The 17,396-nt window shown below is 30.5% G+C and overlaps 1 protein-coding gene across 2 annotated transcripts in view; it reads right to left on the bottom strand.

The window, feature by feature from the left end:
* LOC145835631 (E3 ubiquitin-protein ligase RNF13-like) overlaps positions 1-17,396 on the bottom strand; it is a 59,714-nt gene that overhangs the window by 24,258 nt on the left and 18,060 nt on the right. For both annotated transcript variants that reach the window (XM_082943305.1, XM_082943306.1), the window contains 2 exons: positions 17,211-17,325; positions 15,278-15,371 (listed from right to left, as the gene is read on the bottom strand). In XM_082943305.1, the coding sequence (XP_082799431.1) occupies positions 15,278-15,371; positions 17,211-17,325 (209 nt within the window). The remainder of the gene's footprint in view (positions 1-15,277; positions 15,372-17,210; positions 17,326-17,396) is intronic.

Raw genomic sequence — 17,396 nt, 5'->3', positions numbered from 1 at the left:
ACGAGCTTTATAATTCAAATCTAAATCCACCAATGTTTCCAAAAGAGATATGCCAGAGTTTGCTTTATATGGCAGCTAAGAACGTAGAATTTAGGTTCAACAATTACATCTATAGACAAGTTGACGGTGTCGCGATGGGCAGCCCCTTGGGTCCTGTGTTAACAAATATATTTGTTGGCTATTTTGAGTCCATTTTATTTACGAATATAGAAAAACCTCTTAATTACTTTAGATATGTTCACGATATTTTTATTTCTTACAAGACAGACTACAATGTGGATGATTTATTTGACCAAATCTCCAACTTACATCCTTCACTTAAGTTCACTCGTGAGCATGAAGCTGATGGCTCTTTACCTTTCCTTGATGTCTTAGTTCAAAGAACGCCAACCTCTTTAAACATATCCATTTATAGAAAACCAACTTTCGTAGGCCAATATATTCCTTGGCAGTCTTTTTATCCCACCTCACAAAAAACCAACTTAATATCGTGCTTAGTTTTTCGAGCACATAAAATATGTTCTAAGGTGAAACTAACTGAAGAAATTAATAACATTAAAAGTTTTTTTGGCTCCTTAGGTTACCCTTTAGATGTTATTGAAAAAACAATCAATAGGACTACAGCGAAGCTTGTCAGCCCTACAAAACACGGCCCAAATAAATGTGTAGTATATCTAAGACTTCCATATTTAGGAAAGGAAGCTAAGCTTTTTGAAAACCAAGTTTTAGAAACCTTAGATAACACTTTTGGGGCAGTTAATTTAAAATTACTCATTCCACTAGAAAACCACTTAACGGAATTGTTAAAGATCTCACTCCTGATCCAGAAAAATGCAATATAATCTATAAATACAAATGCCACTGTGATAGTGAGTATATTGGGAGAACCTCGCAACGATTTCACATAAGAAGGGACCAACACGTGACCAACGCCTTAAGAAACTGGATGATCTATGGGACTAATAAGCCAATAAAAAGTCAATCGGCAATAGGTGAACATTTGTTAAATAATTTAGAATGCGCAAAAAATATAACGATAATATGTTTTCAATTGTTTGTAAAGGACGTAACATGTATCATTTAAGTGTTTCAGAGTCTATATTTATTAAAACTACTAAGCCAAGTTTATGCAAACAAAAATTTGTTTATAACTCTAATTTGTTTAAATTATTGTAAATTCGCTACTAAGTTTTGTTTTTGTTGTTTAATTTTATTTTAAGAAAGTTTAAATAAGTTGGTTTCCTCTTATTAAAATTGCTATTAATACTTTCAATTTCTAGTACTTAAGCTTTATACTTTAAATTTTGTTAAACAACTTTATATTAGCATCGCCTAGTATATGTAATTTTATTTACCTATTATGACGCATAATCTTACAATATATTAATTTTACTATTTAAAAAAAAATCTGTTTAGTTATCTACAAAAACTATTGAAAAGGGTAGATTGAAAAATTTTTAGTTCACAAAAAATAAAATATACTGCAAAATGAATTGTTGTCTCAAATTAAGAGTTTAATTTCAATAGCATTACTGATAGGCCTAAAATATATAACTTTGAAAACAGTTTCCCAATTCAGAAAACATTTGCAAAAATAGTTGCTTTTATTAGATAAAAATCCCAAACTTTAAGAGTTGAATAAAAAAAGAGATATAAAATAAAAAAAAGTTCACAACATTAGATAAAATTCAGATGTACAATTACTTTATTATTGTCAAGAATAATTCGTAAATAAATATAGAGTACACGTCTTTGTAAATGTTATTTCTAGCTTTGGTAGCATAAAGATTTAAGCTGTAAAAAAAGAATGAAACATTTTCTTACTAAAAGAAGATTGTTAATTTAAAGCTGTAAAAAAGAATCAAACTGTTAAATTATAATATATAAATTAAAATATATAAAAGTATATAAATATGTTCATTTGAAATTTATGAAAATTATAAGAGAAAAAAAATATATCATATCTTGTTAACAATTTGAGTTGTTGTGGTTAAAATTATATTGTTTAGCATTATGTAGTATAAGATCGTTTTATTTAGATTAAAAAGGCTTATTTGAAAATCTTTGTGTGGTATTTTAATCATAAACACTTATTTGGTTAAAAATAAAATTAAAAAAAAAATTTTTTGTAAAAATACAATAATATAATAGTTTTATCACTAATAAAATCACAAATAAAAAACAAATATTTTTTCATGTAAACAAAACACTTTAATACTGAAGATGGATACAACACAAAATTTATTTAAATTTTAAAGCAGTAAATTTACTTGTCAAAAGTTAGCCTATAAAAATTAGTTTAAATAATGTGGAAATTGAGAGATGAGTACATATTATTTGTTTATGGACTTTCTTTTATCTGATAGTGCAATATGAAGCCTTTTTAGGTTGCATAAGGTGCACATACTAATACGGTAAGTGTTATTTTTTAAAGACTCAATAAGACTCCAATCAATTGAACATTAATATTATTTCCTTTAGGTTACATAGATGGTTGCTAATTGTGTTCAGTTTTTTGGTTTATTTTTATCTGCCTAAAGAAAAGAAGTTTTGAGTTCAAATTATCTTGCTTTTAATATCTTTTTGGTGATCCTATGTAAGATTTGTAATCGGTTTCTGAAGTGTTGTAATATTTGGCTTTGTAGACTACGTTAGATATAAAAAAAATATTTAATCCATAAAATTTCAACAATAAGATTTGATATAGTCATTGAAATAGGCAAAACCAACACAGATTTCCTAGATGTCTCACTAAACCTATCCTTGAACAGCTACTGCCCGTATCAAAAACCCGTTTTTAAAACTAAATATTTAATGACGGCTCCAACCATCCTAAAAACATACGTAACATAGATTATTTTCAAAAATTACTAAAAAAATATTATGCGAACTATCAAGAATGAAGATTTTTTAACGACATAAAGAGCTAATATCAAAATGCAATAAACAAAGTTAGTTTAAAATATAAGTTAACTTTGAACATTTGACAATAAGAACAATAATAAAAATAGAAAAGTAGTTCTATACATTATTACCCACAACTTTGCAAATCTTTTCAAACTAAAACAGGTTATAACCAGTATTTAATTCGGTCATCATCAACAAAGATGAGATGCTTTGCGCCATCAACAACGAATAATGAACTTTACCATACGATCATCAATAACAGAATTAGAGACAACTTACCACCGGTTTCAAAAAAATAAAATTGGGAAACGCTCTAAAAGTTAATGGAATAAATTTAATAAAGATAGCATATACCAAAAAATAATCAATAGAAATTTTGTAAAAATATCTTATTGCTCCACATCAAATATTATGGCCCTGATAAACAGACAATAGAAAAAACTCATTAACAAGGCAAAGTTTATAAAAATTTAATTGTAAATCTAAAGAACTGCCCGGTCAATAATAATTGTTGTTTATCTAGCATAATCTACGAAGTCAAAGATTACACTTCAGAAACCGATTACAAATTTCCATACGATCAACAAAAATAAAATTAAAAGCACGATAATTTTGAACACAAAACTTTTTTTTCTAAGGCTGGTACAAATAAACCAAAAAACTGAGCACAATTAGCAAAACATTTATGCAACCTAAAGGATTATGCAACCATATATAAATGCTCAATTAAATGGAATACTATTGTAAACTTTAAAATAAAACAACACTAACAGTATTAGTATGTGCACCTTATGCAACCTGGAAAGACTTCATTTTGCACTACCACATAAAGAAAATTCATAAACACAACATAAGAACTCATCACTCAATGTTCACATTATTTAAACAAATTTTTATAGGCTAACATTTGACAAGCAAATATACTGCTTTAAATAAATTTTGTGTTGTATCCATCTTCAGTATTAAAATGTTTTATTTCCATAACTTTTTTATGTGATTTTATTAGGCGTTAACTTTTATTGTATTTTTGCAATTAGAAATTTTCAGTATTTTAATCTTAACCAAAAAAAATAAATGTTTATGTTTAAAATACCACTTAAAGACTTTCAAATAAGCCTTTTTTATCTAAAATCACTTTATACTACATAATGCTAAACAACACAATTATAATCAAAGCAACTCAAATTGTAAACAACATATAATACATTAAGTGGTTTATTTTTTATTAAAATTTTCATAAACTTTAACTACACTTTATTTATATATTTTTATTTTGTTTCTTCCCAATAACCTAACTAGCCATAATATAAATTTAAAGTTTATATAACATGACTTTCTAAATTTTAACTATATTTTTACCTATACATTATAAGTTTTCGTTTAGTCTGTGATTTAAAAAAAATATTGCAGAATCACTGTTTAAAAATCTATTTTGCGCGCTAACTGAGTAATTGTTTGTTTACAATTACAAACGACATTTGCCTGAAAAAGGGGAGGGGGTCAAGCGACCACTGAATTTCTAAGTTTATCATAAAATCAAACCAAGTGTTATACATAGTTGGATAGAACTGGACTTCCTGTTTTCTAAACTGTTTTTTTTTCTTTTCTGCTTCAAGTAATTTAGAAGTTACGTCTCACATATTTTTGCCTTTTCCGTTTAAAAATAATCTTTTTTTTAGTAATTTAAACATCAGACTTTATTTTATAATTTTTAATGAAAAAATGAACACTCAATTTTTTTTTTTCCAATATATTTCGTCAAATTCTCTTCAGGGAAATTACAATTGAAACAATACAATAAAACACAACGAGTATATATACAAAAATTTTACGAGTTAATTAACTAATCGATTAAGTAAACGTTAATGTAATCAACAAAAATGTAATCAACAAAACTTTAAAAATCAACACAAAATGGTTGAACTTATAAAAAAAAATTTAAATTTTAAAACTACAAATATATTGGAAAGAAAAAAAAAATTGAGTGTTCATTTATTCATTGAAAATAATCTAATTTCTTAATTATTTTTTTCAAAAATCGGTTTTCAAAAACTACACAAATACCTTGAAAAGCAGTTTATAAATATTCTTCTTAAAATATTTCTTAAATATGGTATGAAGCAGTGGTCTTCACGAGGTGCAGAATTTTATTTCTGGGTTCATGAACTAACGTGGTGCACAAAACTAATTTCGAAACTTACACAAGATAAGAGTTTATGATAAGAGAAAAAAAGGTCTCAGCATTTTTTTAAAACTTACCACTATGTATCTGACAAACTTTACAACCATTAAATAGATACTCTTGAGTTTATGATGAAGAGCAAAATAAGGGAGACTGGTCTATTTTGCACGAAAGGTCACATTTGCGCGGTTGACTTGTTTAAGTCACCGCTACAATCATCAACCGCCGCTCACCAAGCCAGCATAAGAAACCGCTTACCTACTAAGGGTAAGAGGTAACTGTGATAGTAAACCACTGCTACAACCGTTCTAAGTTGCTCTTTAAGCTGGCAGGAAGAACCGCTTACTAATAAGCTGAAACTAACTTTAAACCGGTGAACGTGAACCGAAAAAGTGACGACGTTCAAAAATGGAAATCCGTGCAGAGGTGACTACTCGTGCAAAAGTTATGCATTGTAAAAGTGACTCCAAACCCAAAAAAGATGTCTTAGGCATGTTTGAGGGTAGTTTTGAAACTTACCACTAAGTATTCTGGAGTTTATGATACAGAGAAAAAAATATTTAGATATATTAGAGAGAATTTTTAAAATTAGAATCCAGTGTCTTTAATCACTGCATTAGATAATTTTATAAACTTTCTATATACACCAGATACTCCGGAGTTCATGATGAATACAAAAAAAAGGTCCCAGACATATTTGACGGGAGTGTTGAAAATTTTAAGTATTTATAACCGGACATTTTAAAGAAAGTCACTAAATTTTTGAGGGGTTTTGAGTTTTGGGTGTACAGAACTTTGTATTCTAGTTTATAGTTCACTGCAGGGATGTAGCTAGCTCAAAAAAGGTACGAATCTGCAAAAAAAAAAAACACCTGATATGACGCGGGAACGTCCTAGCGGAAAACTGCAATTAAAAATACCTCTAATTTTATTGAATTTAATATGAAAATATGCAGTTATGTTGATTCTTTAAAAATAAAATGTTGAAGTATGAGTGATAACTGTATACAAGGCATTTTATTTTGCTTAACACCTCCTTTGACTTGTAATCAATATCTGCCCTGCGTTGTGATAATAGTTAATAAGTTTACAAAATAACTAGTTGTAAACACTGACAAGTTTAAATTTATTAAAGCACTATGACGTTTGCTTAACGACGAATTTTTAGTACAAAATGCTATTCTTGTTGTAGCAACGGAGTTTATTGTTGAACTCTGGCTGATGACATATCATTGAATTGGAACTCTGAGTGGATTGCAGTTGAGTGTTTAAACTTTTGTAAATTTGTTGCTTTAAAAGAAGTACCAAATTATAGATTAAACTTTGTTGCTTATTAAAGAAATTATTGAATTATTCTTTAGCTTTCTCAACTTTTTGTATAATTTTACTTGAGTTAATACGTATTTTTTAAATCACATTTGTTATAAAATATTGTTAATTAAACTGTGCTGTGTAATTTATAACCGGTTGTTTTTAATTTAAGCTACTATTTAAGTGATTACTATACCATTAGAATGATTAAGACTAAGAAGGGCTTAAGACAAAAAAATAAGTTAACGGGTCTTGCAGATACTGAGCCATCAGTATCTGCTGACTTCAATGGCGACTCTGACTTGATATCGAACTCACAATCTCCCAGCAATATTCAAGCGACCATAAACAGCGCTCATGAAACAGAAGTAAGCGCGCAGACTAGGGAAAATAATGAAATTGTAGATTTTAATGCTTTAGATGAAGTTGACTTAGACGTTGAGGATTTAGCTCACTTATTAGAGCAAGCTAAGGTTTTAGAGAAAAAAAATAAACTAAAAAATGAATTAAAAGCAATTTATAGAAGATTAGATACTAATAAGACCATAAATGACAGCGGCCTCACCCTTAACAATCACACCTCGCACGCTTTAGGCGAAATGTCAACACAAATAAGTTTCAAGAAAAAAACTCTTGAAAATTGTAAGCTTTTTCAAAAAATTGATGCCGTACGCGATCCGGCTGTGGAGTTACGTTTTTTTGCAGACCGGTGTACGGCTTATGGTATAACATCTGAAATGGAGAAGTTTGAAATTCTCCAGAGAATTTGGCCCCGTTCAGATATAATTGACTTCGTTGAAACACATGACGAAGACAGAACGTATAGCAGTCTTGTTAACTTTTTACAAGGCAAAGGTAGCAAATTGCCTCGTATATTAGGTGCAAGCCCATCATGGCCAGAGCCAGTTCAATTCCAGGACTTGTTTTTGGCAGCTAAGCAATGGGCAAAGTCTAAAGAGGAAGACAGAATTAAATACTTTATGCACAGACATGCCCCTAATAATTTAAAAAACAAAATTAAGGAATGTTTTGGGCTTGAATATAATGAGTTTATTAGGCGCACGGAATTTATATGCGATATTGAAGAACAGAGGGTCTTTGAAAATGCTAAAAACTTTTCATACGAACCTCAGCGATTTAAGCACAATAAGAGATACTCTTACAAACAAAAATGGCATGAGAACATCCCACAAAAAAGGGAACATTTCCGCAGCTATGAACACAGTCGTAGTCAGGGGTATTTCGGGGAAGGGTATAACAAGCGCACGAATTACGAACAAAACGCGCTTTGTCACAAACATGCAAAGTTTGGAGATAGGGCAGACTATTGTGCTGCAGTTGCAACTTGCCCTATGTCCCCGTTACGGCAACAACACGATCAAAAAAAAACGATTTCCCATCTTCAAAACAATGAGAGGACATGAGGATGGGAACAGAGTTCCTCTTAATAAGCCTGTAGAAGCCGTACCAATTCGTCCCTCTGCCAAACCATGGCAGCCTAAAAAGCTATCACCTGAAACAAACTCTCACTCTCAATTGCGTAATGATATCACGACAAAACCAACTGTAAAAACTAATTGGTCGTTTGCTATTTCAAATAAATCGTCTATAAATCCGAAAACCTTGCCTCAAAGTCTATTATTTGCAAAGGACAATGTTACAAACGTTCTTTTCTTAATTGACTCTGGATGTGAAGTTTCTATATTGCCTAAGAATCTAACAAATGGCATAAACCACTACTTTAAGCCGTTCAGTAGAACTATAAAGGGTATTGGCGACAATGAAATCCACCCCATAGGGAGTGCTTGCGTTGACCTTAAGCTAGGTAATTTAAAAACCATTAAACATAATTTTTGGGTTACTCAAGAGTATAGGAGTTATGGCATTTTAGGTATGGACATTTTAATGTCAAACAAACTGATAATATGCCCTTTCACGTTAGAATTGACGCATCAATTGTCTAACAAAACGACTAAACTGTTTAGGGCCGCTGACTTGTCTGCGTCGGTAGTTGTGTCAATTAATACGGGGAAGTTAAGGATAGTAATAACATAGCTACGTTAGAGACCAAGTGTGAAGCACTACTGTTGAATTACCCTGAGCTTACAAAAACTCCTGATTATACTGCTCCTAGAAAACACAACCACTTTCTAGAAATTATAGTTGACAATTATAAACCGCGAATGATTAAGGCGCGAAGATGTAATTTAACTTGTCAACAAAAGGTAGATAAAAATTATTCAGACCTAATTGCGAGAGGTGCTGTTGTAAAGGGGGATGCCGACATGTGTGCATCACCAATCACGGTAGTGCCCAAAAAAGATGGTGATTTGCGTATTTGTGTTGATTATACAGTTTTGAATGCCCACACACGCCCATTTTCATACCCGCTACCGCGCATAGATACGCTCTCGGAAAGAATTCCGGGAGGTACCCGTTTTTTCAGCACGTTAGATCTTAAAGAAGCTTACTATAGCTTACCTCTTCATCTAAACTCACGAAAATATGCTGCTATCATAACTAATTCCGGGGTATTCGTCCCTAAGGTGACTTCTTTCGGGTTGCGGAATGCGCCAACACGATTTCAGCAGTTTATGGACAGTATCTTGTCCTCTTGTGGGGCTTTCACTTTTGTATATTTAGATGATATTCTTGTGTTTTCAGATTCCGCGGACAGTCACATATCACATTTAAAACAGGTTTTAGAAACATTATCGACAAACGGTTTATTTTTAAATAAAGCAAAATGTTCTTTTGCTAGAACTAAGGTAGATTTTTTAGGTCATACAGTAGGTGTTGACGGGGTTGATGTTGTGGAATCTAAGGTAGAAGCTCTAAAAAAATTACCCTTACCAAACACGCGCAAAGAGTTAAGAAGGGTAATTGGTATGATTAATTACTATCATCGATTCATACCAAACTTGGCCGAAGTAATGGCACCGCTTAATGAAATTTCGGGGGGATCTAAGGCAAGCAATAGGGCAATTATTAAACTTACTGATAGCCAAATCAAAGCTTATCATGACACAATAGCTCTGTTAGTTAAAGCAGCAACAATAAGCTATGAAGACCACACAAAACCCCTAGTTCTCTTCACGGACGCTTCCGACAGCCACGTTGGCGCAGTTCTGGAACAAGAAGGGAGAAATGGGGGAATGCAACCGCTTGCATTTTTTTCAAAAAAGCTCCCTCCATTTAAGCAAGTACGTTCTACTTTTTATAAGGAACTTCGCGGGGTGTATTTGTCTCTTAAGCACTTTCAAAGCAGAATATTGGGGAGATCCTTAATAATACGTACTGATAGTAAATCAGTAGAAAGGGCCATTAAAAACGAAATGGGTAATCATTCTCCAGCGGAACAACGTTGGATATGCGCAATCAAGGAATTTAATCCAATAGTAAGGCATATAGATGGCCATGATAATGTAGTAGCAGATAGTTTAAGCCGACCCCCACAGTCGGCAATGCATGTTCGTGCGTATAACCAGGATTCTGACTTTGTTTATACGTCTGAGTCAGAGGCTGAAGACAGCGAGTCTGATTACGGTGATTTAGACGGTGAAGAGGAAATTTTAGGTAGTCCGTTAAATGAAGTGATCGGGGAAAATACGACTAGCTTTAATATGATAAATAGGGAAGTTATTGCGGTCTTGCAATGTAATGAACCAGGGCTAGTAGATACCGCACGTAATATGAAGAAAACGGTCGAATATTTACAACCAAAAAATTTAGCGGTAGTGGTAGACGAAAATAATAAGCGAATCATTCTGCCTGAATCTATGCGCCTAACAGCATTTAATGTGGCCCATGATAGGTTGCACCTGGGAATTGATAAAACAATCGAGTCTATTGCAAAAGACTATTACTGGCCTACATTGATAAAAGATGTGACTCATTGGGTCAAAAGCTGTGTGGTATGTCAAGCGACCAAAGTAACAAGATATAATCGTCCAAAAATTGGTTTTTTTCCAGACAATACGGAACGATTCCAGTTCGTTCACATAGATCTTGTCGGTCCTTTAAATGAGTCATCTTGTAATAATAAGTATATTTTAACTGCCAAAGACCGAGCCACAGGGTTTCTTGTAACTATGCCGATCACAGATAAGAAAGCTTTGACTGTCAGGAATGCTTTTTTTCAATGTTGGGTTGGTCCATTCGGGGTCCCTCAAGTAGTTGTTTCCGATAACGGTCGTGAATTTGTTAACACCGCGTTAACCGAAGCGTTCGAGCAGTTAGGAATAGATCATCGTTTGGTATCCCCATACAGCCCTCAATCTAACGGTTTCATTGAGAGGCAACATAAGACTATCAATGTTGCACTTCGCGCGTTATCTGATAAGACAAATTGGGCTTTGCATTTGCCTCTGATAACGACAGCTTTAAACAATACCTTCGTTGAAGGTTCACCTTTTTCCCCAGCTCAATATGCTCTAGGGACGGCCCAGAATCTCTCGGGGAGAGTAATGTTCGACAAAATTGAGGGTACTGACGTTATCACCACACCCAACACTCTAGAAACTAAAGTATTTTTGAATATGATGGCTAAAATTGGTAGGCAATTTAAGCGCCACAATAATAAATCATACTATGAACCAGGGATTTTCGAATGCGAATGGGTTTGGTTTAGGAGACAAAACAAGCGGAAACTTAGCACACTCTACCATGGTCCATAAAAAGTGCTTTCTTGTTCAGAGCAAAGTATGATTATTCAAAAGAATTCTGGGTTGGTAAAGGTTTCTATAAGGAACGTGAAAGCGTATGTTCCCAGAGTTACAACTTGTGAGGAAACTAGAACATACAATTTAAGGGAACGAAAAGTCCCCATAAGTTATGCCGAAGCATCTAGCTCAGATGAATTCTAAGCGTTCATTCGGCGTAAGTATCTTTTGTTTTTTTTTTTTACTGTTTTTAAGCGTTTATGTATATTTAGGGGTAGTGAATGGAAAACAACTGGTTATAATTTTATTTTCTTTCTATTTATTTCTTTGGTAACTAGTTTATTTAATGATTTATTAGTAGTTGATTTTTTTTAGTTGTTGCAATTAAAATATTATTTTTGGTTAAAATACATGTATGAATTTAATACAAGTTTTTCTCTCCTTTTTAATTTTTTTTTTTCTTTTTTTTTTTAAATCTTCAAAATTAGTTAAATTTTTTAATTTGGTACTAAAAAAAAAGCTGACATGTCATGGATTCGTGACATTTTTGAAATCACCAGCAGTGTCTAGAGAAGTGTGACGAGTTGCAGGCAGGCAACCTGTTTCAGCTGCAAGAGAAAAGAAGCAGTTTAATGAGTGACGTCAGTAGTTGTTTAGCAAACCAGTATGTGTGATTTTTCTTTCCTGTCTATTCATGACCCTGAGGCTTATCATTGGAGCCTGGCCAAGAATGCCAAAAAAGGGTAAAAAGAAAGGAAAATGTAATCGATATCTGCCCTGCGTTGTGATAATAGTTAATAAGTTTACAAAATAACTAGTTGTAAACACTGACAAGTTTAAATTTATTAAAGCACTATGACGTTTGCTTAACGACGAATTTTTAGTACAAAATGCTATTCTTGTTGTAGCAACGGAGTTTATTGTTGAACTCTGGCTGATGACATATCATTGAATTGGAACTCTGAGTGGATTGCAGTTGAGTGTTTAAACTTTTGTAAATTTGTTGCTTTAAAAGAAGTACCAAATTATAGATTAAACTTTGTTGCTTATTAAAGAAATTATTGAATTATTCTTTAGCTTTCTCAACTTTTTGTATAATTTTACTTGAGTTAATACGTATTTTTTAAATCACATTTGTTATAAAATATTGTTAATTAAACTGTGCTGTGTAATTTATAACCGGTTGTTTTTAATTTAAGCTACTATTTAAGTGATTACTATACCATTAGAATGATTAAGACTAAGAAGGGCTTAAGACAAAAAAATAAGTTAACGGGTCTTGCAGATACTGAGCCATCAGTATCTGCTGACTTCAGACTCTTTATGTGTTGCCACTTGTGTAAACCCATAAAACTTTCTTTGAGATAAGTATAAGAAAATCAAAATTTAACTGAAAACATTTGTATTGATGCAAAATTTGCATAATACAAGTATTTTAATCAAACATTTAAGATAGTCAATGGAAATCATCACTAAATTATGCAAATTTTTTTAACACAAAATTGTTTGATTTTGATTTTTGAAGAAAAAGCTACAGCTTCGATTAGAATCAATTTTGCAATGCAGCTTTTTGACAAATTAAATCTTTAATGCGCTAAATGTATACAATTTAGATGAATTGTAGAATATATCTTATTTTAATGAAAACATATATACACCTACTTTATTCTATGCTTCTATTCTCTCATTACAGTAATTATTTTTTTACAGAACCCAGTTGAAGTGTGTTGATTCGTTGACACACAGAAACATATGTTGGTAGAATAAAGGAAGATTACTGTATAATTTGTTTTTACAATTTAGATGTATATAACTCGTTTTATTTTTACGACACTAAAAATACAAGAGAGTACATACATGTCGAAATTATCTATCAGGAGTGCGCAGATTTGCGGAAACGTACCAATCTACGTGCCTGGTGCACTGATTTTAAATACCGTGTAGACCACTGGTAGTGTGAATATTGAAAAAATATATATAAGTTGTTTGAAAACTGATAGTTTTTTATTACTTTTTTTTCAAAAAATAACGTAAAAAGCTTCAAAATATTGCTTGCTTAAAAATTACAAAAAAATTTCTTTTAAAAAACTGATTATTCTGTACGTTGATATTAGCTTCCTACTATAAGTGCTCTAGCCTGAAAAAAAACCGGATGAATTAAAACAGGGGTTGACAATCTGGAAAAAATAGGTAAATTTAGCCCTTTAAACTATAAAAGTTGAAACTTACACTAAATATTTTGGGGTTTTTTATGTAGAGTAAAAAAATTCGGAAGCATAATTATAGGGGAGATATAAAACTCACTCTAGATATTATGTGGTCTGAGTTTTTTAATTTATACTACATACTTTTGGGTTATTTATTAAAAGTAAAAAAAAGTTCAGGTATTAATTAAAACTACAAATGCGGTCAGCGAAGATTGCTTATTTAAACATATGGCTTGCAACCACCAAATTCCGGCTTTCAAGAAAACATTGAATTTTGAAAAAAATTAATTAAAAAAAATATCAACTATTTTGATATTCCAAACAACTTAACTTATTTATTAGAAATTTTATATACATGGCTGCCAAAGATACTTGAGAACTTTCATCCACGATTTTAAAAGTACAAGTTTTTAAGTCTATTTTAGTATAAAATTAAGTTTAAGGTAAAAAACTGTCTTAAATAGTATAACAACATTGAAAAAATACTGTTAAACTACTTTAAATGTGTTTTTTAATACAAGAAAATATTGACGATAGCAAAAAATAGTGTCAATATGGATAGATTTTTTGTGTCAAATTGAAATTAAGTTAATATACATGTAAAAGTTGTTTAAAATTTTAGGTTTTTTATTCAAAACTCCAGATTTTTTTTCCAAATTTCTTAAACTCTTTTAACTTTTCTTACCCTAAAATGTCAAATTCAATGTTTTTTTTGGACTCCAGGTTTTTAGGCAACCCTGTATATAACATCCGAGAAGTTTAGAAAAGAATAAGCACGAGTGTATTGTTAAATATATAAGTGTAGTTTAATAACATTTTATTTTTGAGATAAACTATTGGGTAATAAACTAGCAAAAAGCAAAAAATTGCCGCACTTCAACTTACGCAATTTTAAAAATCCTAGTAAAATTAAATTAAAAACAAACACAGTTTTGAAGACAAGAAATCAAGTTCTATTAGGCTATGTATAACACTTTATTTAATTTTATAGTAACCAAAAAACCAATGACCGCTTGCCAGCCCATTGAGCAGATAAGATAATTTCTCTCTAAATCATAAACTATAAACATTATATGAACAGCTTTGTTTTTTAATGTAAGCTTTGTTTTTTACTATAGCTATCATCATCTTACCAGCCCACGGTGTAGATATTGCAGTATTAACTGTTAACTTTTATCTCATTTTATATAGTGAGAACTGGGTAACGGTAGAAAACATTTGTTGCTTTTCTGAAATGTACTTAAATTTACTTCCTTAAAAAAATGTTTCATACTTTATTTCATAACGTAGTTTGAATGTTATGTAGTAAGCTTACATATCTATAGTGTGGTTTAGTGTTAAGTATTAAGAATAATTTCAATCCTTTGAGTTTTTTATTTATGCCTTTTAAAACTTTTTTTATACTTTTGTTGCATAGTTGAATTTATGTTATTGCTATTTTTATGTTACATAGTTAAGCCTAATTTGCTTATCAGCATAATCTTTGTAAGACTATTTTATAACTCTCACAAAAACAAATTTAAAACTGGTATAAATTTCCTGGCAAGAACTTATAAAAAGCTCCAAAAAAAGAACTAATAGAACCATGTGTTTAATTATATTCTTGGTTGTTGATATCATAAAAATTATAATATATTAAGTAGCATAAAATACTTTCCTTCAAAAGAAGTCTTAGATACTTTTTAAACATCTTAAAATAGTTAGTGAGCTTCATAACATTACATAAAAAAAATATCTACCAATATATTACTCTTTAAAATATAACTATAAAACCTTGACTATAATTATTGTTTTAATTTAGTTTAAACAGTTTTTTTAACTTTTCAAGGTTTTATCAAAATTAAAAAACTAATCTGAGTTTTAAAAAACAAGTAATTCTTAATAAAAAGACAAGTATAATTGTATTGATTAGTATCACTTATATTAAACAAAATGCAACATGCGATAATGCTACATTTTTTAGTATAAAGTTATCAAAGTACCTTATGAATAACAAACTTAAGACTGACATTTTAACCACTGCTTTGTAGGTAATTCCTTAAGTCGTTGTCTTGACAGTCTGCTACGTCTTCTTCTTCTTTGTTCTTTACAAACCCTTATAACCTATGACATTGATTCATTCTTTTGATAAGATTAAAAACTTTAATAACTTAGTCTAGGCAAATAACTTGTTTTACTCAGTTTGTCTGAAAGTTTATTTATATTTTCGATACATATTTCTTTTTTAATTATTTTACAATTTATTTGTGTGGTTTGAAGTTAGAAAGTATATTTAAACACTATTCGACAAACTTACAAAAAAGGGAAACGAATATTCTTGTTGTTGTCATTTTTATATTTATTAGTGTAAATTATTAAATATATTAAACAATCTTAAACTATTTATAAAGTAATAACAGAATCTTATACTAAATAACTATAGCACGATATAATATGCTAATTCTTTTCTTTATGTTTTCTTGTATAAATTTATCATAAATACTATAGCGTTTAGTATACTGTATACCTATTATATCTAATTAAACTGATATCATCACTAAATCTAGTAAAAATTAAATTTTGAAGATTATTAATAAACTGTTGAGTATTAGAACCTTATTAAACTTTATTAGGTTGTCAGGATACATTGTAGGAAAAAACAAAACTTTTAGTAACTTAAATAGCTTAAGTTTTTTCAATCTGTAACGATACTTATTTAATTACAATTTCTATTTTTTAATTGGAAACACTTTGTTGTTGGGCAAGCTATAAACAACAACAAATGAGATGTTGACAAGTTATAGTACAAGAAGTTTGAAATTGTTGCTATAACAACTGTCATCACTCAAAGAAATGACTATTGTGAGCTTGGGTTATTGTTAGAGACAGTAGTCTGAGTTCTGAGGAAAGAATTGGAGTGGAGTTGATTGTCTTCCAGTAGATTCACCTTTTCCTGTGTGCTAGTGACTAATTTTATTGACTTTTTTTATAAGCAAGATACTTAAATTGTCTTTAGACAAATTTAAGTGTTTTCTTGATTTTTGTTAACATTGTTTAAAATTTTATAACAGTTTATAAAATTTTATTGATTTTTACAAACCTGAGTTTTTTTTGTAATTTTTGTCTAATTTTAACTACTTTATTCATTTTAAGTTTTTTATATTTTGTTACAAATTGGTTTACTTTTAAGTTTTTAGTATATAAATTTATCCCAACTGCTTTGTATTTTATATTATTAAATAGTTTTTGTTAAAGTAAATTTAAACTATGTCACGGGTCAGTCCAAATCCAGAGTGTCTTCCAGACACTATGATTCAAACTCGGGCTAACAGTGCTCGCATTCAGAGCCAAAGACCTCTTAGCCATAAGTCAATCATTAACCCCCCTACCCTTCTAAACCCGAAACCCTTCTAAACCTTCTAGATCCCTAATTTAATTTGATAGATAGTGCTAGTTTAGTGCTTGTGGTTCCGGTATCTACTTATAAATTTACTACTAGTTGAGGCTACGTAAATTTTGTTGTGCGTCTGTTTTTATTGTGACTTGGTAAATTAGGTTACTTGCTAAGCTATTAAAAATTAAGGTTGACCTCTCTTTGGCCTTAAACGAAATTTTCAAATGTCATTAGCTCAGTTTTGGTAACATCTAGAAGTTTTATTCATTATGTTGTTTTCAATTAAAATTGCCACGCTGAAAAAAAAACTTTCACTTTGCTACTAGAATATTTTATTTTTGAGGGGCACCAAATGCACCTTAGTGCATACTTTTTTTTTATATCCCTATTATAACTAAAAATTTGTACAGCATTAAGAAATTAAGTAAAATACAGCAGTTTTCATTTTAAATAATTTATAATTTTTAGACTTATCTCGTGTTTTTTTTTTTTTTTGTAAAATTGTAACTATTCAGAGCTTCTGTGTGAAGAAGAAACCTAAACAATATTGAAAAACATAATAAACTAACGAGAGAAGTTAAGAGCACAAATACTGATGTTCCCATTACAACTCCAAACAAAAGCAATATCCATTTGAATGGGAATGGTGCTTCTCCTCGAGTTATTTTTACATAAGGCTGAGTTCTGTACAATTATTTGAATAAAACCATATTTATAAGTAAACAAACTTTAATAGATTTTTTTTAATAATTAAG

The sequence above is a fragment of the Thalia democratica genome, chromosome 5 (assembly GCF_965202585.1).
Source record: "Thalia democratica chromosome 5, ktThaDemo2.hap1.1, whole genome shotgun sequence".
NCBI classification, from domain to species: Eukaryota; Metazoa; Chordata; class Thaliacea; order Salpida; family Salpidae; genus Thalia; species Thalia democratica.
This window is presented reverse-complemented; position numbering and strand designations above follow the sequence as displayed.